The sequence below is a fragment of the Melozone crissalis genome, unplaced genomic scaffold (assembly GCF_028551555.1).
Source record: "Melozone crissalis strain CALT ecotype California unplaced genomic scaffold, PUWL_Pcris_2 ptg000013l_1, whole genome shotgun sequence".
NCBI lineage: Eukaryota > Metazoa > Chordata > Aves > Passeriformes > Passerellidae > Melozone > Melozone crissalis.
In genome coordinates, this window is record NW_026535791.1 from 47,065,393 (window position 1) to 47,092,949 (window position 27,557).

The 27,557-nt window shown below is 40.7% G+C and overlaps 1 protein-coding gene and 1 long non-coding RNA gene across 14 annotated transcripts in view; both read right to left on the minus strand.

Annotated features, from left to right (window-relative positions):
* Positions 1-1,748: 1,748 nt before the first annotated feature.
* LOC128934374 (uncharacterized) lies at positions 1,749-5,773 on the minus strand. The gene is made up of 2 exons (XR_008482848.1): positions 2,776-5,773; positions 1,749-2,326 (listed from the first exon to the last, which is right to left on the minus strand). It is a non-coding gene; the product is annotated as an uncharacterized LOC128934374 (long non-coding RNA).
* Positions 5,774-12,628: 6,855 nt separating this feature from the next.
* LOC128934372 (uncharacterized) overlaps positions 12,629-27,557 on the minus strand; it is a 28,750-nt gene continuing 13,821 nt past the window's right edge. For 6 of the 13 annotated variants that reach the window (XR_008482846.1, XR_008482845.1, XR_008482843.1 and 3 more), the window contains 3 exons: positions 25,355-25,436; positions 16,413-16,498; positions 12,631-12,721 (listed from right to left, as the gene is read on the minus strand). Coding sequence is in view for 3 of the 13 variants with exons in the window: in XM_054271906.1 (XP_054127881.1) it covers positions 16,429-16,498 (70 nt within the window). In the remaining 10 variants the exon portion in view is untranslated. Of the gene's footprint in view, positions 12,782-13,541; positions 13,650-14,509; positions 15,321-16,412; positions 16,499-22,835; positions 22,904-25,353; positions 25,437-27,557 lie in introns of those variants that run through there. The other 7 variants (XR_008482840.1, XR_008482839.1, XR_008482847.1 and 4 more) reach the window with 7 other exon arrangements.

Consider the following 27,557-nt stretch of genomic DNA (forward strand, 5'->3'; position numbering starts at 1 on the left):
ACAGCCCTGCACAGACCTCTGGCTTGCAGGAGACCCATACCTCCTCCAGAAACGAGGACAGACCCATCCTGTTCCCCTCAACATGTCCCCAGATGCACATCCAGCTAAAGCAGAGTCAATACTCCAGAAATGAGTGCAGATACAAAAGGGACTGATAGACACATGGTCAATGCTTTTATGAACCCCCTGATGCTCAGGTCTCCTTGATTTCATCTACAGAGAAGTGTCCTAGGAGCACTGAAGATCACCTAATAGCGGGGCTATTTTTTGTCTGAATTCCTCAGAAGGCCTGACACTTAGTGCTTAGGTTCCCCAGGTGGTATGATAAACACAAAACTGCGTTTGAACACACTGCACACACTGCACACACTCAGCAGTCCAGTCATCCAGTACAACAAAAATTTATCAGAGATTTAAAATATTTTTCTAACCCCTCTGAAAAGTAATTTCTAAGACCAAATCAGCTCACCAGTCTCATTTTCACAAGGACATTCATGGCATGCTCCTCACACACTGGCTCCTAAACAAGAGTCAACAGCATCCCAGGGTCAGCTCCTCTCTTTGTCCCACATGGAATACTCAACTCTTGCACCAGCACAGTGTAACAGTTAATTAGCACATGTTCTCTGTAATAATTATAACAATGTGGCACATTTCCCTTGAATTTAGCGTAGTGCTATTTATCTTTACTCATATTCATATCTTACCTTCAAACGTGCTTTCTCTGCCTGGTTATTTTTCACTGAGTTCAATTGCAAATAGATAAAACCTGTTTGCTTCTCTCTCCCAAGGAGGAGTATGTGTATTTCCAGAATCTATTCGCATCCACCAGGAAAAGTCACACACAACAACTGAAGCTCAGTTGGGCTTTTTTTTGCTGTGTTCCTGGTTGGTTGAGGATAGGGGGTGTAGTATGGGGGGTGTTAAAGTAAAGCTGCTTTTCCTCCCTTTCTCAGTATAGCAGCTGACAGATTTTTCAGTCCCAGTAAAAAGAAAGGGCTCTCACCTGAATCTCAGTTTATGTAGCCCACAAGAGAGTGAAGAAATTGATAGAGGACAAACCAGGCAAATAAGGTATGGTATCAGGGAGAAACATCCATCATTTTTGCGGGTAGTAGACAAGCATAATCCATATGTGAGCTAAAATGCAAATTCATGGGCAACAAAAAGCCTATATGTTGAACATATCTACAGCTCAAACATAAAGAATCATATTCTTTCTGAATAACTTATTTCTGAACATCTGACCTTAAGAACCAGCCTCAGTTAAGCACTGGCAAACACCAAGATTTGGAAGGAAGTTAGGGGTGTTGCACTACTTTGAAAGCTCTGTTTTGAGCCAGCTGTCATTACGAATGTCTGCTGGTACCCCGCCTTAGCACACAGCCTGTCACGGGTGAGCATAATGAGACTGTGCCAATGGAGTATACTGAACTATGTCTTCTTGCATGTCCTTGTAGCTCAAATTAGCCCTTCACACAACCATAACAGGTAAGCTCTGAATCTGCTTATGCCACATTCTAATTGGTTTCATTTAATTTGTGTATATGTCTCTCTGTGTTTGTATATACATATATGCATATTTATATGCACATATGTATATTTGGACATCATTATTAAAAGTAAATATGCATACTTTCACAGATTATTTCTATGCTTGTAAGAGATTCTTAGAGTAATTTGCTTTATTATACAATAAAACCATAGAAATTAATTGCCTTCTTTAGAATAAATAAGAAACACAGGACTCATTGTACTATATATGTTTAATAGTTTGGACATCTCAGTGCCCACATAAAACAAGGAAACATACACTGCAATAGGCAGGATAATTATTTCAGCGAGGAACATCCATCCCACACTCATAGAAATATAAGATTCAGCATCATGAGATTCTAGAATTATGTCATCAGCTGCACGAGTTTCACAGCTTATCTTTATGATTTTATGTTACAGAAGTAAACTCCAACAAAAATGTATAGCACTGCCAAATTTAACAGCACATTCATGTTAATACTAGCTGTAAAGATTTCAAAAAGGTGAATAACATCAGCATTTCTATACATCTGTGTGCACTTACATATATATATTCACATGTATACACAGACATGCACATATAAATGCACACATACATGTCTGTGCTATTTATATAACCTGTCTTTAGAGATGCCATTATTTTATAAGGTTAATTCCAAGTACGTTAAACTTGAAAACAACGTTCTATACAGTTTACCCATTTAAAGAAGTCCCTGCTGGTGCACAGAAGATCAAGCTAGATGAGTTCATTAAGCATCATCGGATGAGGCTGCAGGTAGCCGAAACATTCCTTAATGGAAATTTAAAGAGAGCAGATTAAAATTATATTCCTCCCATCCAACAGAACACAAAGGTAAAGACAGTCAATTACAACCAAGATCTCATCTACCACAAAAGGAGCATTGTAGTTTGTAGATCAGAACTTATTGCCTGAAGTGAACAGCTAGGCTTGTCTCTGTGTATATAATTACTTTCTACAATGTACTCTTCTAGCATTCAGATGTAGTTATGGAAGATGATGTTTTCCATAATGTTAAACTGTTATGTTCATGACCAAGAGTTAGATAATCTCAACAGCATCAAAGATGTTTTATCTGTGCTATTCTGTCTGTTTACACTATGAGAAATTTAAAAAAAAAAATGCCATGTACTTTATTTTTTTAACTCCTAGGTTAACTGTTTTAGTAGTGTTTTGTGGGTCAATAAAGTGGCACCAAGGAAGTGGTTCAAGCAGGATACCTGTGTGCCTGTTCAGAATGCTTGCAGCTTTCCCCTGGACACAGTGACAAGACACTAAGGGGGCTCAGCTCTATACCAGATCTGTTGTTAGATCAGAGAAATGCACCACATCTTTAAAATCTCATAACTAAAAGAGATACTGACAGGCAGTTGTGTGATGAGAAGAAATGAAGAATAACAAGAGGGGTGAAAGGACTGCTACATTAGGAAAGATTAGGTGAGCTAAATATCTATGAGTTTCCTTAATGCTAACTAAAGACAACATCACACTAGTTAAAAGAGATCAAAGGGAAAGAAGGAAATTTGCAAAGGGACATAAATAGAAGAAATATGATGACGTTAACAATAGGAAAAAACTCCTGACAACAGGATGCTCTAGGCAACACAACCTCTCCCTTGAGATATGGCATCACTTAGGAAATTTAATCTAGGCACAAAAAACCACAAAAATATGCCATAAGAAACAACTTCATAGTGTCAGGAAGATGTACTGGACGACCCAAAAGATACATTGCTAATTGGTGTGCACCTGTTATCTGTGATTTTCCTTGCTTGTATGGCCAACTCATCATTACTTGTCTGTATTTGGTTTCTCTGGGTCCCATCCAACTCATGCTGCAGTCAACAGAAGTTTCTGACAGGAGCAATAGGACCTCGATGTCTGTTCCAAGTCTTTGCTGTTCTAAAAAGAAGAGGGGAAAAAAGCCCACACAACTTTGCAAGAACTTAATGCATCCGGTGCATGAACCCATATGCAACTGAACCCTTAAATTTTTTGTATATTTAAACCTGTGTTTATCCTTAGAGATATCTGAGGAAATGTGCATTTGCTTTCACTTGGTGCAGCTAAAATTTTTGCTGGTGAGGAAACTTACAGTTCATCTAAAAATACCTTCTAATGAAAAACTGCTTTGGTCATGGAAGAGTGAAGAAAATTCTCTACACCAAATTAAAAGTAAGTTCTATACATTACACAGAAATGTCAGAGACCTTTCTATCACTAAAGCAGTAATGCAACTGATTAAAAAAACTAACCATGAATTCTGAACTCAAGACCATAGTTTTCAAATATTTTTACCCGATGTCTTATATATATAATCAAATTGTACTTAAAATCCACTTGCTTGCAGGTAGAGAGTCACTAGTTTGTGGCAGCTCAGTGTTGGCCCCTTGAGAGACACAAATTTCTGTGTAAGTGGGGCTGAATGTCCAGGGGTCAGAGCTGTGTTGGTGCTGTCCATATATCTAGCAGCTGGTATTGTTAATCTTTAGAACAACGTTTCTGAAAATACTAAACAGACACTTTGGTAGCCAGTATTGAGCCTGTGGCTATACTGCTTCAGGCTGTGATCTTGTCAGGTTTTACAAGATAAGTAGGGTCAGGCAGGGTCACCACTTGGATTGGAAATTCTAAGGAAAGGCGGGAGCTGGCAGAAGTGTCTCAGGTGATAGAATAGCTGTAACCATTTTCCCTGAGCCGTTTCTAATATCCCGATGAAGGCATAATGCCAAGCCATGACACAAGAGCAAGATCCTCACCCTCTGCAGCCATCAAGTGCATCATTTGCAAAGGGATCTTTCCCTGGCCTGGCATGGAAGTCTGAGGTGCAATATGTGGGAGATGGCAAAATTCAGGTGCTGCATGTGCACTTGGTCTTGGATAAACAGCATGTAAATGTTGGGCTCCAGCATGTTTCATCAGGAAGGAGATAGAGGTGAATGCCCTTTCTGACATTTTGGGAATGCTGGTAGCTCCAAATTAGGTTTTGTCCATGTCTATAAAGCAAAAGACAAGCCTATTGAGTGAAGATCCTATACACTAACTTTCAGCCTCACACACTTCTACAGAAAGTATAGAAATACATATAGATAATGAAATCCTTGCCCAATGGTCTACATTGCCAAGAATTTTAAATTGTAAGTTAACCAATTTCTCCTCTAAAGTTCAAACAATAAATAAAATTCTATGTGAAAAATGGAGCCTTTTATTCCTTTGTTAAAATCTGATCAGAGTAAACTACAGATGTTAAAAGGCATTGTAGTTCAAAGAATTAAAAGAATCTTACAGGGTTTGTACAAAGAAAAGAGTTTTAGAGAATAATATGGAAAATATTATAATGCTATTATATAAATCAGTGGCACATCCTCACTTTGAATACTGTCTTCAAATTTGGTCACCTCATCCCTGAAAAAAGAAAGTAGAAATAGAACAAGTCCAGAGAATGGTAATAAAAATGATAAAAGTCAAAAGGATGGGAAATTTCTTGAGAAAAGAGAAAGAATAGGCATCCCCTTGTCTCTCAGGAAAAATATATTCTCATGGGACATTCATAGATATGGCACTTAGGGACATGGTTTAGTGGTGACCTTGGCAGTGGTAGGTTAATGTTTGGACTTGATCTTAGAGGTCTATGATTCAAATCATACTGAACTGAACAAAGCCTCTCCATAAACTTAGAACACATGCTGTTGTCTCAGACAATCTAGAAAATGTCCTTGGACCCCAGCAGTTCTGGAGAGCCCTGGGACCTTTCATGAACCAGATATTGTAGGTATTTTCCTCAGTGCACTTTGTTGTTTTAAAGAACTTTCAGCCACTGGAGGCCAATCTGACTCATGAACAGTGGACAGGACACAGAGCTACATATTAGAAACACTTTTCCTTTGTCAAATCATAGGATCATAGAATGGTTAGGGTTGAAAAGGACCTTAAAGATCATCTAATTCTGATCCCATCACCATAAGCAGGGATACCTTCCATTAGAGCAGGTTACTCAGAGTGCCTTATAACCTAGCCTTGAACATTTCCAAGGGTGAGGCGTCCCACTTCTCTGGACAACATGTTCCAGTGCCTTACTTAGAAACTCTTATAGTAAAGAGTTTCATCGTAATATCTAATCTAAATTTCTTCTTCTTATGGCCATTGTCCCTTGTCCTGTCACCCTCATGCACTTGCGAAAAGTCCTTTCCAAGGAACTGGACTACACTCCTAACTCATTTTTTGTAGAAACTTCTCTTTTCCCTACCTTTCTCTTCTGAAAGGCATAGGTGGTTGAGAGATAACAATCCATTGACTTGACTGGCAACTTTTTCAGTTTAATCACTCATCTTCCTTGAAAATGTGCCATGTGTCTATTAAAACAGTCTCAGTCCCAAAGGACTTGCACAGTCTCCCTCACTTTGTGTGATGGGATCCCCAGGCTTCATCAGAGTTCTACTTAAGCATGACTATAATATAAATAACATTTTGTCCTCAGGATCTTTGAACTTAATTAGCAGCAGAGGAAAAAGTCTTTCCTATCCTGCAAGGTGATACAAAAAGGTATTGAATTTTAAATGGATGAAAGGAATTGCTTTTCCAAACAATGTACAGCTAATTAATGGAACTTGCTATCATATGGTTAGTACTGAGAGAAACAGCATCATATTTGTAAACAAGAAGTCAATCTTAGGCATAAAAGCAAAATTTCACACAAAGCTCAGGTTGGGTTAAATTCAGTTGAAAGCAGAAGATCAGATTAGATAATAATAATGGTTGCTTGTAGCCTTAAAAAAATCTGTATTTTACTAGCTGCTACTATACAATGATGCCCAATCATCGCAGTGGTTCATGGTACGTGCCAATCAATAGGCAGTGTCAGGACAGCACCTTCACACATGGTAAACCATCACACTGGGCCTTCAGAGGGTCAGGAAAGTCCAGCGGGCTTTTCAAACTGGTGACTGTCTCATCTCTTTCTAGAATGGGACAAATCCTTTCTCCTCCAGCCCTGTATGGGAATCTTGGAAGCATCAGTCATACTCATGCTAGCATGGTGGGTCTTCAGCTCTGTCTGCAGGTCTGCAGAAATAGGATGACCAAGTCCAACAAGGTAAAAAGGGCAAAAAAGGTTTGGAGGAAGGTGAGGAAATCAAAAGGTCAATCTCTTGACTGGTGTGACAGCACACACTGGAGTCCCAGTGCCCCATTACCCACATTTGCATCCCTTCTATCCCATCCAAACCCAGAACCACCCACAGGAACCTGTGGAAGCAGAAGGTCCATCCTCAGATGCCCATGGTTGAGTTGCTAACTGAACCTTGGAACGGGGCAACATTCCCCGTGGACAAGTGTGTTCTATGGTGTTTCAGGCACTTTTTTCTACTTGAGATATCCTAAGGTGGGAGCAGAACCAGGAGATCTCATTTGTCCTTTTTGCCTTATCTCATATTACCTTACTGTGGTGGGGCATGATACATACCCGATTCATCTCTGAACTGTTAAGAATATGTTCATGCTGACAAGGTACCAAGAGAATAGAGGCACTTTTTGGCATGATTGCACTTACCTACAACTTCAGTCATCTTATGGGCCCCCCGAGAAATCAAGGAGGATGTCTTCTAGTGAATAGCTGTGCTGGGGTCATTTCAGTTAAGCGAAGTCGCTTCAGTCTTGTGGGTTCAAAAAGTTATCTCCTGGGAGAAAAAGAAAACAAAAAAAAAATAAAAGGGGCAAATCAGCTCCTTACACTGGTGGTTTTATACCATCAAGGTGTTCTTTTACATAAAGTCAAAGAATACACATAAAGTAAGCAGAAAATGCTCATGCAGTTGCTCTTCCAGGATGTTTGTAATGGCAAGCTAGATTGTAAATTATTTCTTTAGAGGCCAGAAAGCACAGTGGAAATAATGTATATTATTCATAAAAATGATTGTCCTGTTCACTTGTATACCTCTGCAATTTATTCTGTAACAGCTTTTTACTTCAAAGAAATCACTAGCTAATGACATCTCAAACTTAAAAAAATCCACTTATTCACAACCCTGCCCCTGAGGGAATTCCTGCATGTTATCAGAAATTTTTCCAAAGATCATTAACAGATATTACAAACCAATTGAAACTGAGTATTTTCTTTGCAAATTACTTTTAACTTTAGAGCTATTGAAAAAAGACATTGAGTGATTTAATTTACTTAATCTGTCTACAGATTGCAGCTATGTGCATATCCTGTGATTGCATTTCCAACAAAAAGCATATATAACTATCCCTAATAGGGATATTTTTCTAAATTATTGTACAAGATCAGTAAGATCTCTGCAGATATTAATGTTTACTTTTTCATTTAGAAAATTGCACTCAAAAAAGAAATGGGCATCTTTATTCTGTTGTTATTTTAGAAGTAATAGCACACTATAATACTTATTTTACCTGCTATTTTAATTAAAACTCCAATAATCATCATATCCTTTGAGGTTATGTTCTACTGATTTTTCTGAAAAATCACTGTATTTTCATTAGGCTGTGAAGACAATGTTTTAGAAACACCTTACATAGCAATGAGTATACCAAAAGAGATCCTCTATCTTGCATCAATCCAAAACACCAAGCTAATTCTGCAGTGGAGGGCTGGAGATTGTATTCTGTACCTCATTGCCTTAAACTCCTCCCAGACAGCCTTACATGTGTCAGCACCACTTCTGCAGGAAGTATGAAAAATCTCTCCCCCCATGAATATTTAGCATGCAGCTTCCTACCTAAGGGTCCTGCTCTCTCTGCAGATAAGAGATAAGGGCTTGAAGTCCCTGAAGATTGGGTGGAGTTTGAAGTTAATGCCTTTGAATGACATTGAACATAGCTGCTGTACTTTGTGTACTGCTCAGTCCTGATCATGTGTTACATGTGCTTTACCACGAACTCTTGGAAGACATATGGGTGAAGCAGCGGATGGTTTGAGGAGATGAATCAGGATTAACTGCTGGGAAGTTCAACTTAGCTGAGCTGGTGACTGTCAAAGAGACATGAGCAGAAAAAAGCTTTTAGGTGTCTTAAGAACTTTTGTATCAAAAATGCAGGTGATAAAAAATGCAAAGGATGAGTAGATTGGGAACCTGGACTTGGACATCTATATCCCACACAAGTTTCAGTCATCCCCTTTCATGGCCTTGGGCCCAAAGATAACTATTCAGAGAAGAATGCAGATTTTTCACAGCAAATAGATGCATAAACATCTTTTAATATCTTGCTTTGAGTGGTGAGAGAAATGGCAGAAAGGGTAACAGAGAATTTGCAGGTGGTAGTGCCTTCCTTGGATAGTCTGCATTTTCCTATCAGCTGGGTCAGAGGTCTGCAACCAGTCTAAAAACTTCTCCAGTCCCAGTACTACTGAACTCACTCTCTTGCTGTTTTCCTTTCCTGGGTTATGATAGAAAGATCTCACAATTAAAATAATTTTTTTCACAGCGCATCAAAATACATGGGGTCAGTTAAGCTAATTTCCAAACTCTGTCAAGAGCTGAAAAAATTACTCCCTGAGCTACCTGATGTCCAGTTTTTTCCTATAAAAATTAAGAAACCATAAATCTTTACAAAGGTCCCATGCCATTAGCTGTTCCTGCCACCATCCTGTGGAGGTAGGTAGGCACGAGAAAGAGGAACTGGCTGCTACTGAGCGATATCTGGGCTGGTTACTGGCCTGGTGTTAACCCACACAGCACTCAGATAAGTGCAAAGGGAGGATGCCTTTTTCCCTGATAGAATGCCCTTTTTCCCTGATAAAATTGCAGCCTCTCATTCTTGCTCTTCATTCACCCCCATGACCTGCTCAAGACACTTTTCTAGTCATGGTCCAAACCTCTAGTTTACAGCCATAATAGCACTGAGACTGTCAGTAGCTGTCTCTGTGAAATTCAATTGGTTTTCAGGATCCCCTGCTTTTAAATGTGTTTCCCTCACCCTTCTGCCACACACTTGCAACTGGCATTACAGTGTCAGATCAGATGGCACACATGGAAAGCCAGAGCCTCAACACATTTGCTAGTGGCTTTTGCTTCTCAAGCAGTGCAATATCTTGTGCATATCCAGCTTCAGGGACAAGGCAGTTCAGCACTCTATCCTCCCTGTCTTCCCTGCCTGCCGTCCTCCTCCCAGGAGTCCTGTGTTGTTTGTGCTTTACTACAACCACACGCCTGGTGCTCTGGTCTCTGTCTGCAGCTCCTTCTACTTGGAGACTGGTGACAGAGGCCCCCAGCGTGCCTCTGTCAGGGGTGACCTGGCCTTTCCACCTGCCAGCATCGGGTGCTGTGCCATCAGCTGCCAAACTGGCACAGCTCCACCGGCTGCAGCAGCTGAGCGCTTCTCTTGTCACTCAACCCAGGACATCTCCACGGAGTCTGATAACACATCTGCTAATTAATGCCAGTTGTGATCATTGGTCAGATCCTCAACTGGGTTAAATTGAAACGCGTCCATTTAAGCCTGTGACAATTAGCAGCAGCTTAGAGCTGACCCGATGGTTTTCTCTATGACATGAATATGTGTCTTGTTCTAAGTGAGTAAAACCCACCAACAAATTGCATAAAAACTGCCAAATGATCAGAAAATGAGTGTTAGTAACTCCAAGCCAAGACCAAACTACAATGGTGGCAAAGTGATAGCCCCAGCTATGTTAACAACTTTCTGAGCCATCCAAGTTCCTTATAATAAAAATAATTAATAATAAGAGATATGCTTCTGGACACATTCACCTTTCTGTAAAGAAAGCCTAATGAGTCTGTGTTTTAAAACACAGACTGTCAGAAAATTTAAGTGTGATTCTATTAACTTGTAAGCATAGTGTTTAACATTTTAACAATAGAATAGATAAAATCTATTGTTGAATTCAGTTTTTAAGATTTGTAAAGCAGCACTAGTAAGTAGAAAGGAACAGTTCAAGAATTTTCTTTGTATTTTGTTTCTGCCCTTTGTCAAAATTTTAATGCAGTCAATACTTCCACCCTGTTAGTTTGTATTACCAGTTCTCTCAACCATAACAAGCAGAGTTGTAGAAGGTATTAAATCTTAAACAGAGGTAAGTAAGGTACTCCTGGAAATAAAGCAAAAGTTTGATAGGTTGTGTCAAAAGGAACTGCAGTTATTATTATAATTTATTATTTGTTAAGCACTGACAATGTGCTCAGTTCTGCTGATTAAGTTTTTCTGAGCAAGTTCTACTGATTATCTTCTGAGGACAACACACTGTACTACAAAGAAGATATGTGACAGCTATCAAGACTTTTGCTTTCAAGACTCACTTAGCAAAACAATTACATGCCAGTTATGCAGGTTTTATGGAAAAAAAGAGAGAAAATGCATAAACTGAGTAAATATCATGACTTTTGTGTTCACTAATTTTCCTACTCCAGATCTCTCACTTCAGCACTGTCTGAAAATCTCAAAGTTACAGTGAGATTTGAGGAAGATCTAAAGCCTCATCCCTGTTTATATTCAGTTATAAGCATCGTGTTATATTAGAGGCATGCACACAGGCTGTATTGTTAGAATCTGTCTTTGGATCTGGGACTCGCTCCCCAGCAAGGGCAGAGATGGCTGAATGGGGCCAGCCTGAGACAGACAAAAATCCAGACTGGAGACAGACAACACCAGACTCACACATGCATTTCCTTCATGCCACAAAGCAGATCAGACTGAGCTAGCCTGTGCTCTACCCATAGGTGGTGATCTGACCTTACAAAGATATTTGGGGTGCAGGTGCCTCAAGGGAGCCTTCCTATCCTTGCTAGATGGCTCTCAGGGCTGTTTCTCTAACAGACCTATTGTTAGATTTCTCCAGCCTGAGCTATAGGCACGTTTTTGGGCATCTAGGAGTCAAGGATGTTTGGGTTTTGCTGATCTAGAGGCACTGCAGATATTCTATTCCTGTTAACTCTGTGCCTGGTTTATATCTACTTTAGCATGTAACGAAATCACAGTTTCTCCCTTCACCTTTACCCTCAGATCATCTATGTACAGTTTACCTCCAGGGTGGAAGATTCCCCAAAACAGGCATTTGATGGCAAAATAATGTCCATGCATCTGTGTTTGCACAGCAAGGGACAGGGCAAAGGACTGCTCTAAGAATCTCTGGCCAAATTTGCGTGTCAGGAGGGTGCCAAACAGACATTGTCCCTTGCCCCAGCCAGGCAACACCTAGGCTTTCAAACCACAGCACTGCCAGGGTTCCAGCTGTGCAGATGTTCTTAGAAGAAAAACTCCCTTTTGTCTGCTTCTATCCTTTAGCCTGCACACTTCCCTAAATCCTGCCAGCATGCTTTTTTTTTTTTTTTGTAACTGACAGAGAGAAGTGAGTTCTTATATAAATCTTTTGTGTGAAGATCAAACTGCGCACATGTAGAACTATTTTTTTTTTTAGGGAAAAATCTGCCCTAAAATAATCATTCCATGTTATCCTCACAGAGCGCCTGCACTGCCTTTTAAAACGCATCCAAGGCCACCCTCAAGAGCAGACTCAATGCTGTCAGCTGCAGCTGAAGCCTCCGTGTGTGCACAGAGGGCAGAGCGTGGGCAGCCCGGGGCAGGACTGGGGTCAGGGGCAATGCAGCTGGAAGGGACCGTAATCTGAGTTGCTCCTTGCAGACAAAGTCAGCCTTTGTACTGATGGAAACTTGTGGGGCAACTCGGGAGCCGAGCTGGGTCATGTGAAAAGGTGTTTCTTTACCTAGCCAGCTTGGACTCCTCAAACATCCAGCTGGCAGAGCCTGAGGTTTCAGTCAAATCTTGTACGTTAACATTAGTTTACTAACAGACTGAGGAGCAAAGGATTTGGCCCTTCATAGCCTTTCATTCACAAACTCAGAAACTTTTGTAATGGAGAGGAAAATCAGCAAAAATGATCACCTGATAACAGTACTATTGGGAAATTCTTTCTAAAAAAAGAAAATACTACAGAAGATTGCCCCAAATGGCAGTACACCAGCAGTTTTAGAGTCAATTTTAGTGCTGTTTTGTGTTTCACTGTTTACAATTTAATTACCAGCTAGAAAAATGATCAGGTATTAGGTATAGTGAAGCCCCCATGTGTGGCACCAAGCAGTGGCACAACTCACTGTAGCAGCTTATCTTTGGGAGGCCTCCCTCTCTCCCTTTTTCACTATTCTCTTCTTCCTGCTCCCTGCTTCTGCTCCCAATTTCCTTAAATACAATATAGTGAGAGTTTTACACTCAGCTTTAATTTTCCCAGAAAGGACAGCCCTTAAAAAGCAGCACAAGTTATTTTACTCAAGACCATAAAAAGGGACTTGCACTCCAGTGCAGCCATCTAATAGACAGATGAACCAATTCTATTAATATAAAAACATTCTACCTGTGCCCTTCCCCCAGCAAAGCTTTTGCCAAAACTGGAACAAAACCCTAATCTAGCCTTTATTAAAGTGGAGAAAAATCAACTTCCTTTCACTCTCCCACTCATTTTCCACCACTGTGATTTTCTAAATTTCAGGCAGGCCTGTGACCAAGAGCTACAGGGCCAAAAGTGGCTGGATGTGCTGTATTCCTGGCCCAAATGGAAGCAGGAAATACTAAACATCTTGCATGGAAGCCTGTTCTCATCAGGTTTATAGCCCAGCTTTTTTCATCAAAAGCAGTGAGGATAGTACACAGTTCAGAAATGCATCCAAGCATATGGGAGTCTCTCTACACTAATCCTCCTTTTGAGTTTCATCCAGCACTAAATCAGAGCCACACTGGAGAGAGAAATAATGCAATAGCTTGTGGAAAATACATGGCTCCTCTCTGTTAGGGTATGGAAAATCAAACATGACTCACTTTTCTCCTTAAAAATTGTTGGAGGAATATTAAGCATAAAGTATGACAGAGACTGGAAAAGAACAAAAGCCAGATACCTTTTAAACTTGCCTGCCCTGGGACTATACATCCCTGAGCAGCCTTTGCTGGGACAGCAACAACAATCTTGGAAGAGTAACAGGATAATGACACAGGTGACAAAACTCACCTGAGAGGCTAAGAAAACACCTCTTTGCAGAGTTAACCTGCAATGCTCACAGCATTGCAACTGCAGCCACCACTTTGAGAGGCCCCCGAGAGCATCTCTGCTGGAATTCTGGGGAAGAAGGGATGCACAGTCATATTTTCCCAGACAGAATACAGAGCTCTCTGTGTGGGGGAGAGAAAGGGCTTTGCTGAGCTCATCCAAGGACAAGAGGGCCCTATGGCAGCACCGAGGCCCAAAGAGTGTGCTGTCAGTGCTGCCTTGGAGGTGGGAGCAGAAAAGGCAGAGCACTCCCACTCCCCACCACAGCTTCTGGCCTTACCTACTGAAAGCAAAAACAGAAAAAGCAATAAGAGGACACCTACACCAACTTCTCAAGATGCTGTAGCAGGGAAGCCCAGGCTGACCAAGCCTTGAGCCCTTCATTCCTTTTTCAGTATGTCAAAAGTAAAAAAATTCAAAGTACAGCCCTGATCCACAGGCTCCAAACGCCACTCTCTGGACTTCAGACAGGTGACAGAAATAAAAGTTTTTAGCAGAGCTTGCTTCAGAAGTGCTGATGAGTTTGGGAGCTGAAAAAGAGCTGTCAGCTGATAAAATGATGTGGGTAGTTAAGGATACAAGTTAGGAGAGGCATTGGCTATGTAATTAGCAACAGGAAAAATAAATGCAGCTCCAAGCACACGAGCAGGTACACGTGCAGAGCCAACTTGGAACTTGTAAACAGCCTATTGTTTCCATACATGAGGACTTGCAAACAGCCTATTGTTTCCACACATAAACATCTTTGAACTTGAATTTTCTTTATCACATTTACTTCCTTTTCCTGATTAAAACTGACAGAAATCCCCTTTTTTCTTAATTTTCTAAAAGAAAGAAATCAGTATTTGACTTCTAGCTCTTGAAAATTATTGACCAGAATCTTGCTTGGCATAACTCAGCCTTGCTATCATAGAATCATAGTTATCACAGAATTGTTTGGGCTGGAAGGGACTTCAAAGACCATCTAGTCCAACCCCTCTGCCTTGCACAGGGACACCTTCCACTAGACCAGGATGCTCAAAGTCCCGTCTTACTTGGCCTTAAACAATTCCAGAGATAGGGTATCCACAGCTTTGCTGGACAACCTGTTCCAGTGCCTCACCAGCTTCTCAGTGAAGGATTTCTTCCTAATATCTAATCTAAACATACCCTCTTTCAGTTCAAAACTAAATTGCCATCTACAAAGCAGAGCATCTTTACTGAGGCTTAAGATTTTCTCCCATATGCTGTTTCTTTAGAACAACTTGTCTTCCTTTTTTGCTTTTTTTTCCTTTTTTTCACAATATGCATCTGGTTTAAGGTGACTTTTTCTTTCCCAGCATATGGAGCAGAATGATTATGATGATTTAGATTTATTTTAAATCACAGCCTATTAAATGGAAAAATAAATGCTAATATGTTGATATTGTTTACTTCTGAATGAATTATTGATATGAATGAGTAGTTGCTTCTATCATAATCAGTCTTTATTAAATGAATATATTTTAAATTAGAGATCCTTAATTAAGAAATCACATTTTTTCCTGAAAATTCTTTCCCTGGTGCTAGTATAAAAAATACCTTACATTACTCTATGGAGAAAAAAAAAAGGCCAGTGAAATTATTCTATTTTTTATCTTTTCCTTTGCTCTGTGAATTTGGCAGTGCTTTGTGCATATTCCCTTTCACTGCTTCTCTCCTCTAATCAGTTAAGTGAGGCTCTTTCCCCTCTGTTGTTTGTGTGGATCTGTCACATAGCACCTAGAGACAGAAAAAACCATTTTAAGTAGGAAAATGCAAAACACAAAAACTAAAGGATTGAAGATCAGATACCTGAAACTCCTCTCAACATTTTCTTTCAAGCTGAGCACATTTCAGATTAATAGTGACTCTTTAACATAAATAATGATCTAATGAAATAAATATGAAATAGAAAGAATCATAAAAAGAATTTTACATTTAAGAATGCCATCTGTGTAACACTTAGCCTAACAATGAAATCATTTCAGTGCCAAAACAGCTCACTCTGCTTCCAGCACAAGTTACAGGAGAGGGTAATGGCTTTGTAAAATGGCATAAAAGTCTGAGCTCAATCACAGAAGGAACACCTGGGTTCAAACTCACTCTGCTTCACACAGACAATGGGTCTCACACATGAGTTTTGAGCTCACCCCTGCTAATGTTTCCACTTCGAGTCATCACAAATTTTTCACAAAGCTGACGATTTTTATTGCAAGGATATAAGATTTTGTGGGTCAAGGTGAGGGAATCTTGCAACAACTGATTCTCTGCTTTCCAGCTGTGGAATCCAGAGTCGGTACTGTCTGACTGAAGTGCACAGGACTCAGAAACAAGACCCTGTGTAAGTACATCTGTCAGAAGAAAAATTCCCTCATTCCCTCACCTAGGACTTAACACCAGAGCAGCAATCAGTTTGGGACCAGTGTCCTAAGCTGCAGGTCTGTCTGGGCACACACCGTGTCGCAGAACAGAGACGCTGTTTCTGTGAACAGGGAAGCCAAGCTCTTGCCATGTGCAAGGCGGCGCAGCAGATCCATGCAGAACACAATGGAGATTGTTTGTTTATACCAGCCAAAGAGAAGGGAACATATTTGTTTTGAGTGAGCTGTGTTAGAATACATATTGTTGTATATGCCCAGGCCTCATTACGCCATGCTAGTCTTCAATATGGATCAGATCCTAAAACTGCTCGACATACTGAAATAAATGTGAGTTCTACCCACAGAACATCTCCAGACTTAGGCCTCATGTCTGTCAATGTCATCTCAAAAAAACAAATGTTCAAAGAAGAAAAACAAGAAAAGTATCTTAGAGACTGTGGAGGATGCTCACGTGTGGTAGATGCCATTCAAGGGTATGCTGAGGAATTACTTGGAGAGAGAGAAATCCACACACCAAGACTGGAGAAAAGAGTGGGCCTGAAAAAAAGGAGAGAGAATTAAGTTTCATGAAAGAAATATTTCTTACTTGTATTTCAGAAGTTCCTTCACATCAGCAATGAGGACGCATTAACATCTCCTCAGGCAAAGGTGGCCACAGCACAAATTTTGCTTAAAGATATAATCGTGAGGGCATTCACAGAGGAAGAGTTAAAGTGCTGTTCAGTAAACAACCTGAAGTGCTGTATGCTGTATTCATATAAGGAAAGGTATGAGCCAACGGAGAGAGATGTTCAGCTGCAATCAAAGAGGATCTAAGCTTAACTGAGTGCTCACATGACAGTTGGGATCATTTCGGATCCCTTCCAATGAAGATAAAATAGCATCAAAAGCAGAGAGGGTTTTTTTCTTTCTTTCTTTTAAGGATGAAAACACATCATTAGTCAAATTTACTCTGAACTTCCACCTCCTCATGTTGATTTGTACTCAGGTTCAGTAAACATATCTTTCCATCAAGGTAAATAAATGTAAAAGCCCATCAGTAACTTAATTGCTTAACGATGGATGCAGTGTGGGGTGTAACAGTGTTTCTGACTATACTGTTCAAGTTAACGACCTCTCAAAAACACCTATTATACAGCTTGGCAGTAAAAAAAAAAATCTGTTCCTGCTTGGAAATCTGCTTATAAAATTTCAACCTTTTTTTCCTGATGTTGGGGACGGGGTGGAAACCTCTGAGGACAATTTTTCGGGTGGACTGATGTAAAATGGAGTTTACTCATTTGAGATGCCATCCTTTGTGGGTTTGCATGACCCAAGAAAATTAGGCTCAAGAGAAGTGGGGAATCCACAGTGAGGGCAAAAGTTACACAGCCTAGGGAAAACATCTCCAAATTAAAATGCTCATGGTTCTGAGTGGGATCATTTTCTGGGAGGGGTAGAGGGCTGGGTCTGCAGATGTCAGGAAGAAGCCTGATCCCGCATGCGTAGCACACATCTAGGGACATCTGGAAATGTGCCCTCCTCCTCTGTCCTTGCACACCTAGAGCACAGGACTGAGGACCCATGAGAGAAAGCAGTTGTTCCCATTAAAACCAAGGCGTTTAATAGAGGTGAAGGCAAAATCAGCTCTCCAGTGAGAGAACAGTGAGGGTGGAGGGTATGCCAAGCATCTGAGAGTGAAATCTGGCTCACGGTGGGCAGGCAGGCTCAGTGCAGAGGCACAGCTGCCAGCCTGACATGATGGATCAGAAAAGCTACTAAGGAGCTGGGAGAGTCCGGGCAACTGAAACAAAGCAAAACATGAAGAGGCAATAGGTCAGACCTTCTTTGCAATCTATCAATTAAACAAGCATCCACTTCCAAAGGAGTATGATGTCCTAAGCAGTAGACATCCCAGCACGTGATTGCTACTGTGATGGAGGGACAGGCTTACCAAAAGGAATTAATAATAATAATTACTAGTAGTGCTAATAATTTGGTTGAAATTGTTCTTTAGTGAACCCCTCTGAGGAAATAACATGGTTGGGCATTTTGGCTTAATTCTATAGTCCCATACCAGCTTTACTCAGCCTGTTTAAAAACAAAGGTGCGTTCAAATCTGTCCATTACATGGGAGGCTTGTGCCAAAATCTTGCCCTCCTTCAGTTAGGCCACAGTGGTGAGTGCCACAGAGTTGGCTTCAGCTGCTTTCTCCAAAAACCCTGAAGCTTTCAGAAACATTCATTTCTGCTGGCATCACTCAACAGCTCATTGTTAGGATTTGTACTCATTGGCATGCAGGAACTGAGACTGATGTACAGGGTGATCCAGAGTGACAACCTTCAGCCCCAAAAGTGGATACCTGCTTCCCTTAGAGTCCAGCAACTCACACTTGACTCAGAAGGATATATACAAAAATTATCTTTCCTCTCTCATTTGTGTGTGCTAAAGCTAAGTGTATTCAGCCAAATTAGCAATCAGGCAAACTGTGCATGCAGAAATCTGCACTTGTACAAACTGTGCATTTTTTTTGTAACATTCCAAGATTAAATATCTTGACAAAAGATGAAAACCCTTTAACAAATTTGCCCCTAGAGAAAAGTAACATTTTTTTATTCCATTTACTGTCAAACGACATATAGTTGAACACAGTCCTATAGGTTGATTTGTTGCTTTAAATAATGTCACTAACATCCAGATATCAATGTGATGGTACAGAAAAAAGAGTTCACATTGAGCTAGATTCAATTACAGACCTAGAAATTGAAATTAAGTCTGATGCTACATGCTTAATTCATGTTTGTGTGAGTGAGAAAGGGAGTATCTGGTTTACCTTGAATTTCCTGCCTTAGTGTGGTGAAAACATGACCCGTCGCATTAATTAAAAAATAGTTTACAAATGTAACTTAAGTGGTATTGCACTGGCAGGAGGAGACAAACACCTTTTTGTCCTTGACATGTTATGTGATATAAAGGAAGCTGTTCAATAGCTTTGTCCTCAATTCCAAGGTAGATCTTACAATTCCCACTGAAGAACAGGAACAAAGGTATGATGACACTTCGCAATGAGAAGCCAAAGATTGTGCTTTACTTAAAAAAAAATTTAAGCATTTATCCCTCAAAACCCATAACCCTCTTCTGACCACACAGTTTACACAGGTGCCTATAGGTAGCTGTCACATATGTTATGTAGGTCTATATTTATCTAATTTAAGCATTTTACCCAGGTTGGTATTTTCACGTTTAATACCCCAAAATACCACATCACAGCAATGGACTTTCAACCAGCACACATTTGACTACTGATTTCACATATGCGGCTGGGACTAACTTTTCTCCTAATATGGTGATGGCACAGGCACTATTTAAATGATTCCTGAGCCTCGTAAATATACACCAGATGTATCTTTTGTAAATGTTACATTTTTCAACATCTCAGCATTTGTGAATAGTTGAAAGCGATGCCAGCCATGCTTTAATGGGGCACAGAAGCGTACTGCATTCAAAGAAATGGCACACCGTTGCAATAGTCAAAATTACAAGTGCTGTCAAAAAGCTATATTTTTGCTTTATTGATTAGCACCAGGTAACACAGTGCTTCACATAATACCTTCATACGTGCCTCTTTCAGCTGATGATGTTTCCCTGCACATGGGCAACACAGAGAGGGATGTGGAACTTCCCTGGGGCTGCTCTGGGGAAGGAGAAGGGCAGAGGGGCCTGGAGAGTCACATGAGGCCAGAGGTGGGGGCAGAAGGGCTGGGGGAGCTGCCGCTCCCACAGCTATGGTCACAACCCACTGCCTTAAGGATGTGCCCACCGTCCCAGAGCTGGGGAGGGAGCAAAGCTCACCTTTCCCACAGGTACTGATGCAGTTTGAAGCTGCATTTTCCTGCAGCTCAGGCTTCTGCTGCTTGGTCCTCCCTTGTTGCACAGGTAACTCAGCACCAGGGAGAGGTATCTCCCGTTAGGGACCTCTCTGTGAGCACAGGGCGAATTCACCATAAGAAGAAGCCACCTCCTGGGCTTTTCCAGACCTCTCTTTTTTCCTAAGCTTTTCCTGGCTTTCCTGTGTCCTTGCAGAAATCTCACAGAAGACCCAGGAGCACTTGAGTAACAGGTTATGGAAAATGTGCTCTCTGCACCTTCTACCTCCTCACACTTGCCCATCCCCACCACATCCAGACTGCCCCCACAGTCTCCCCATTAGCACCAGGCAGTAAAAGGAGCTGTCAGAAATCAGCCATCACATTTGCCTAAAATTGCAAATTTTTGTGGAATTTGTTCCCCAATTCTCTCACAGATAAGAGGAAAGATCTTTATAATATTGCACAATTACTATTATTTGCAAGGCAGAGTGCTTTTGCTCAGTGAATTTTGTGCTGTAATTGCACCATGCAACCCAGTTCAACAAATCAGCTAAAATCAGAGCTAGGTGACACAGGACAATAAACTTAGAGGGAATGGACTAGACATAATGCCCCACTACAAGTATTATTTCCAAGTTCACAGGCTTGCAAATTAAAATGTCCCTGGACCAGTGCCATAAGAAAGAACATTAAAAATCAGGGGAAGAGGTCTGGGCATCTGTTAGAAGAATCTAATATATACCAAATGTGTATGCTGAGCTTCTTAGATATATGCATTGCTGAAATATAGCCTATGATTAATGTAAAAGCAGAAATATTTTAATTGTATTTTTCCATTTGATATTCAAATGAAAAAAATATATCTTATTAAACACAACACTTGGCTTTGCTATTTTAATAAAAAATAAGTTGTTGAGGAAAAGAAAAGCAAAACTACTGATTCCTTTCCTTATGATGATCAAATGAGCCTTTCATGTTTGTATCTTATACTTCACTTTTTAGCATTTTGAGGCAAATAGCAGATATCAAAACTTAGTAAATAATCAAAGACTTATTCAGTTTTCCAAACCGTCATGCTGCTTATCTTGTAATAACTGATCTCTTAGGTAGCATAAGCTATTTAATTGCTACTGAAGATTATTTGAATGAAAAATGAGACGACATTCTCCCTTACCCCTCAAAAAAGACAAAACTATATTCTTCAAAAAGACACATGCCGACAGATAGATTCTGATCTCTTCTACACATGCACAAGTGCAGCAGCTAATTTTACAAGATTTGATAGGAGCTGTGTATCTGAGATTACACCCTGTCCTCCAGACTGCACATTCCACATGGAAAATGACTTAATTTGGAAATAAATTTTGTTGCTGATAAATCCAGACTCTCAAGTCTCTGGGCATCCAAAGAACCAAACCTATTAAATTATTGTAAAAAACAGCTACTGCATTTTAAAGGGACTTTTTACAGTGTTGGCAAAGTGCGTATTCATGTATCCCCCCTGACATGATAGACTGTAATGGTTCCAGTCTGTCATGTCAACCATCTGCATATTAAACAGTCCCTAAGTACACATTGACACAGCAGACCCTAATAGCTCTGAAGCCGTAACAATCTATTGAGTCAATAATATGCATGTTAAAGAGCATCTCCTGTACTTCCATCAATATCTTTTATCTTTTACTTAATTTCTATCTTCTTTTTATATATATATTCAGAGTTAAAGTTTTAGGAACCTTTATCCTTTAATGTGCTGCCACAGATGTGAAACATGTGGCACAGAGAGGCACATGCAGTAGCAAAATCCTTCCCTAGTATTGGGGCCAGACCTTAAAATAAGAACTGTAATATTTTTACACTGACAGCACACATTCTTCTAGACAAGGTGGAAATAGCCCCCCTTTTCTGCTGGGCTGGACGCAGTGATAGTGAAAAGCCCAGGAAAGGTTCCTGATGATTTCATGGGCTTTGGATGGAGCCCAGTGTGATGATACTCATTTCCTATTATGCATTTCCTTCTAATTAAATGAAATAGGTCACAAGGGGAAAATGAAACAAAAGACAAATGTATTTACTTACAGTAATATCAACCCCCCAAAAACGGCAATCAAAAACAAGAGAAAAGATAATACAAAACATACTGTCTCTACATTAACTTGAAGTCATGTCTGTTACCACAGTCTTAATTCATTCCTGCATGATCTTGGGATCTTTTATACCACGGAAGAGAGAGACTGTTATTTAAGCATAAGAAAATGGAGATTTTACTTCTTTTGTCTAAATAACTGGAGAGAAAAATTCTAATTTTCTTTTGCTTAACTTTACCATACCCTGCTGCAATCCTTTCACTCCATGATTACAGGACTTCCCCATCTTCTTCCAATCTTCTTGGTCTCTATAAGCATCACAATTTGGCTTACACATTTAAAAGCGAAACCAAAGTACAATTTGTCTTTCCAAAATGTAGACCTAAGGACAGGGAGGTCACCTGACCCTATCAGCAGATCTTAGCTGTCCTAAATTCCCTTCTCCTTTCCATTAATTTGATACCAATGTATCTTTGATGCACATAGGGATTTATTCCAGCATATTCTTGATTAACTTTCACTCCAGTGAGAAGAGAATCATGGTACTCTCCCTCTTGCTTTCCAGGAGTATGCAGTTCATCCTGCCTCTGCCTTGCACCGTTCCATGTCCCCAAGGCACACTGGAGCAGATCATCTACTTCTGTGCCTCATTCTGTACAGCATCCCTTAACTGCATGACAAGCACAGAAGGCACCTGCCTTCTATGAAGTCCTTGGCAACATCTCGTAGCCAGCAGGCTTTTCTTCCCATGTAATGGTAGGGAAGTGGATCAGATGTCCACACGAATGCCCAGGGATTTGCCCAGCCATGAGGCATGTCCTCAAAACCTCAGACTAGTGCATAAACTTCACCTTATATGTGTTGTCTACTGTGTGTCTTATCAGGACAGGACTTTCTAAACTATGAATAACACAGTACTCAAAAAGCCACAGTAGTCACCATTTGACCTTTTTCACTGAAGATCTAGCAAGCAGATTTAGTTTTGGGCAGGATATGATTTTCTCCCTAAATGAAAAAAAAAGCTATTTGAAAAAAACCTAAGCAAATGAACAAAACCTAAAGAATGGGTGCCATTAAAACAAAAAAAAAAAAAAAAGAAAAAGAAAAAGTCACTGAAAGTCCTGCTATGTTGCCTGTATTTCCTTTAGCTGAGGGAAGCAGCCCCAGTGTAGCTCTGGAAGTGCTTGTTCCTACAGAAATGGTTTGTTGTCAAGTCCTCTCTGTGATGCTGCAATTCATCACCAAATTATAAATGAAGCACAGTCTTCTCTCTATAATATTATGGGTACAGCTATGTCCATTTGAGGAATATAGGTCCTCTCTGGACCTCCTGCAGGAGCTCTCCTGCTATTCACTCTGGTATTTGCTGCAGAGCGACCCAACAGCCTAGACCAGTCCAGCTCTGATGAAGGCAGTAACATCACACAGCAACCACACAGCAGGTCTGGATAATTTATGACATCCCTTCCTCCTCTGACACTTCTGTTTGTGCCTGATGAGCCTTTTAGGCTTCCCAGAGCTTAACAGAATTACCAAGCAATGGCAAAGAAGGACAGGAGGAGGGCTGCTGGCCCTGCAGGTAGAGTCCTTTAACAAAAATCCTCTGCACCAAGGGTTACTGGTAGGTCACACTCAGTCTGGATGGCAGTGCTTCTGGGAATTGTTCCACTGATTTAAGTGGATAGGTTGCCCAGTCCAACTTCATGGACTTAGAGCAACCGATACCTGCCACCAAGCGAAAGAAGAGCCACCAGCCTTGGTCCGTAAATAAGATCGGTAAGGGAGATGAAAGGAGGGCAATGAAGGAAACATAATGCTGTAGGTGAAGTGCTCCATGTTCCCCCAGCAACCTTCTTGTGTGTGATACGAATGTAAGGTGGGCTCGCTTCCTACTGCCTCGTCCCCTCCTGCACAGCCTGTTCCATGCCCAGCTGCAGCTGAGCCGACCCCAGGCTGGCCTGACCCTGAATGGAAAAATACCCAATTACTTCAGTGAAGAGGGTTCTGTGTCATCAGACAAATGCAGGAGAGCAAAATTTGGGTAGGGCTATGATTTCACTGCCTGTGTGCATAGGATGTCTCCTTTCCTACACAGAGGAACGCTGGCCACCCTTCCCACTTTTTTGGTTCTCAGTGTTCATCACTGCACCTGGAGTTATCTCCCATTTACCAAGGAGTTGATTTAAGTGTCTGACTCAGTCACATATGTTTGGCTCCCTTATTCAGAGTAAGATTTGGCCTACTAGCTGTGAAAACAGCTTATATCACATGTGCTGCAAAGCCTAGCCAGAACAGGCTGAATAAAGGATGAAGTTTAATCATGGAAATGTTGACCTACAAATAGAGAACAAAATGTTAAACCACATGGTATAGGGTGCTGCACGCCCCAAATATCAAGGAGAGATAAGAAGAATTGAACACATTTGGAAAGTAAAGCTTACTGTTTGGGGTTTGGTTGGGTTTTTTTTTTACTTTTTCTTTCTGCATATTCGGAGAGTCAGACCCACACTGTTCCCGCTCGCAATGACACCCTGGCATCCGAAGAACAACATAACACCCACCACAAAATGCTACTGCTGGCTGGCGCCGTCTAAAGCAGCAAGGTTTGGTGAGGGAGGTGAGACTGCCAAAGGCAGGAGAGTGGGGGAGTCACAGAGAGTGGGACCCAGCCGCCAGCGTGACTCCAGTCCATGGGACCTGTATAAACTGGGGAGAGGTAAATGTGACGAGGATCAAGACCCCTTTCATCTTGTGTCCTTGAAAACTAGACCTGAGTTCCCTCTTACAGCTGGGGAGTGGGGGGATGTTGTCATTATTTACACACCACCTTTCAGCTGGGACATCCTCACCTTTGTGTCTTTCACACAAAGAAGGGCAGTGTTTTTGTCAGAGAATCCATTTCCATTTTTAATCACAACCATCACACAGACAGTTAATCTCATAGGATGGGAAAACTTTCTCATAGGCTTTATTTAACATAATTTTGGGTATTGCAAAGGACAAGGAATAATTTTTTTAATCAGTCATCTTGCTTTCAATAACTCACCAGCTTTGTCTTTAGGTACACTACATTTTAAACAAATGTAGTTAACAGCAGTCGGCCAGGCCTTACTGACTGACAACTGTTCTTTACAGGATTTCTATGTGCCAAAGAGCTGGACAGTAATATCCATTTGGTATTCATGGAAGGTACTTGCAGAACAATAATGACAATAATTGCTTCTGATTCTTGTGTTTACAACACTGCCAAAGTATCATTAGAGCCTTATTTATAGATAATAATGCTTATTAATCACACATATTTGAATTTTGGAATGTATTAGATTAATATTCTTTTGTAACTTGGTTCTGTACTAATGCTATGAAAAGCACTTTCTGAATGCAGCCCACTGGGAAGTGCTTGCCTCGGTAAAGTAAAAGCATCCAAGCCATCTGCAGGTGAGGGACAAAGGGCATACCTGTTCCTCAGCAGGCAAACACCAAAGCCGGACACGCCAGTTCCAAAATCAGCTCCTTTGGATTAAAATCAGGGGCAGACGCCTGAAAAAAAATACCGTGAAAGGTGTGATTGTAGTGTTGTTCTTGAGCTTGCTTTTTGATGCTCTATGAAAAGGTTTGTTTTCTACTGCTTTATAAAGAAACTGGGTTTGGAAGGTGAGGAATAGATCCATCTATCATCTCATTCTCTAACAGCCCGTTCTACCCTATGGGTGAGTTTAGCCTGGACCTTAGAATTCCTTATCGGTCAAGAGGCTGGCAATGAGAAATATAGGAAATATACTGCAAGAAAACACTCTTAGTTTTGGTTATTAAATAATTCCAACTTTATCTCAACACCTTCTACAATTCAATAGCCTGATAGAAGACAAACAGATTTTTTTTAAAGACATTTTCAACGCATGAAAGTGCCACCCAAATCTAAATACCAACTGCCCTGTATTCACATCCTCCTTTGTTTCCCTGTAGCTCATTGCAATGGTGAAAAATATACCAAAGCAACTTACAGTACCAAACTCTCCAATTTTTAGTGTGTGACCAGCTCCATAAATTTGTGTTTAAATAAATAAATTCCAGAACAGTGTAGAATGGTATATTATTATTTTTATTATTTTAAGATAGTCCTTCAAGCAAATTTGCAGAGGCTCTGTCAGCTTAGAGACAACATTTCCATCTGTTTGGTTGGGTTTTTTTCCTTTTTACCCACCGCCGATGCAGTGTAACTACTCCAGCACCAGAAAGTAAAGAAACCAGGAAGCGGGGGAGCGGGTGTTGTTTTTTATTCTGTGTGTCCATTTTGTGGTTTTTATGGTGCTCCCTGCACATTGAGGGTAACCTGTTGCTAAGTGTCACAGCTCCATTGTCTCCAGGGATCTTTTACAGTGACAGAAAAAAAAGAAATAATTAAAATGCAAAAGCTTTAAATTGTGAAGAACACTTGTGGCTTTACCGCAACTCCCCCAAGCTGCCCCTAGCCAACATGTTTTAACACACAAATATACAGAGTGATGTTGGCCCTTTAAAATGTTGCACCTATTAATATTCCAGTGTGCTTTGCTTACTGTTTTCAGAAAATGCCAGTATTGAGGTTTCCCAGGAATTTCAAACCTATCAAGACAGCCAGTGCTGAGCACAGTCCAATCATCTCTAACTGAAGCCAGGATTTAAAATTTTAAAAACTGTAATAGAGAGATTAGAGATGAAACCAAAGCACAAAGTTGGCGTCGGGATGCAGAGGGAAGCCCTGTCCCTATGGGTTCCGCACAACAGAGCAGCCCTCCCATCCCAGAGACACCAGCTCCTGCTGGGGGCTGTGGGGCCAGCTTGTCCTGGGCATTGCTGGAGGAGGGCCATGGCTTCAACCACCACTTTCAGACAAGGGAATTATTTCTCAAATGTGGGCACAAGGGGTGCAAAGAGCTTTGGACTGTTCCTTTCCCAGTTGCAGCTCAATACTATCCAGTCAAAACAGATCCCAAAACTTGAAAGTCCTGCACTGAGGAGACTTTGATCAATAACTAGTCATGGGTTTTGGGTCTTCTGCTAGTCCTTTTCTGAAAAGAAAACCCATAGCCCCCGGTGCACACAACTTGCTACAGCATTCACTGGCACAGAGGCATGTGCAGATACCCTCCTCTCCCCAGCCATTGATGGCTCCCCGAAAAATTTGGTATATTTTCCTTAGGTTTCAGAGTGTCACAGTGCAGAAAGCTGTCCCTCTAACAGGTGTGTGAAATCTGCATCCTATTCTTTCCTAATAGTTATGAAAATAGCTAAGAGAGTTCAGTACAAAGATCCTAATTTCAGAAAGGCAAATCAGCAGTTTACAAAATCATAATTCACCCTCTGCAGTTTACAGACTTCTTATTTTCTTAACTGAGTAGTGAACAATGATTTCTATTGTTCCTGTCTTTTTTTGGGGGGGGGCAGTAGTGTTTTAATAATTTTTTCTACCTCTTAGAAGAAAAAGGCAAAGCAAACAGTTATCACATGAGGAAAGGTACATTTGCATTTTATATACATATAGCTAATGCTAAACCCACACAAAGATAAAAACAGACATTTCCAGCTATAGAATTTTACTATTTATTATAGCCAGACTTACACAAGTCAAATTTCCATGACATTTGACTTTCTAAAGAAAAATTGCCACTTTTTTTAAAT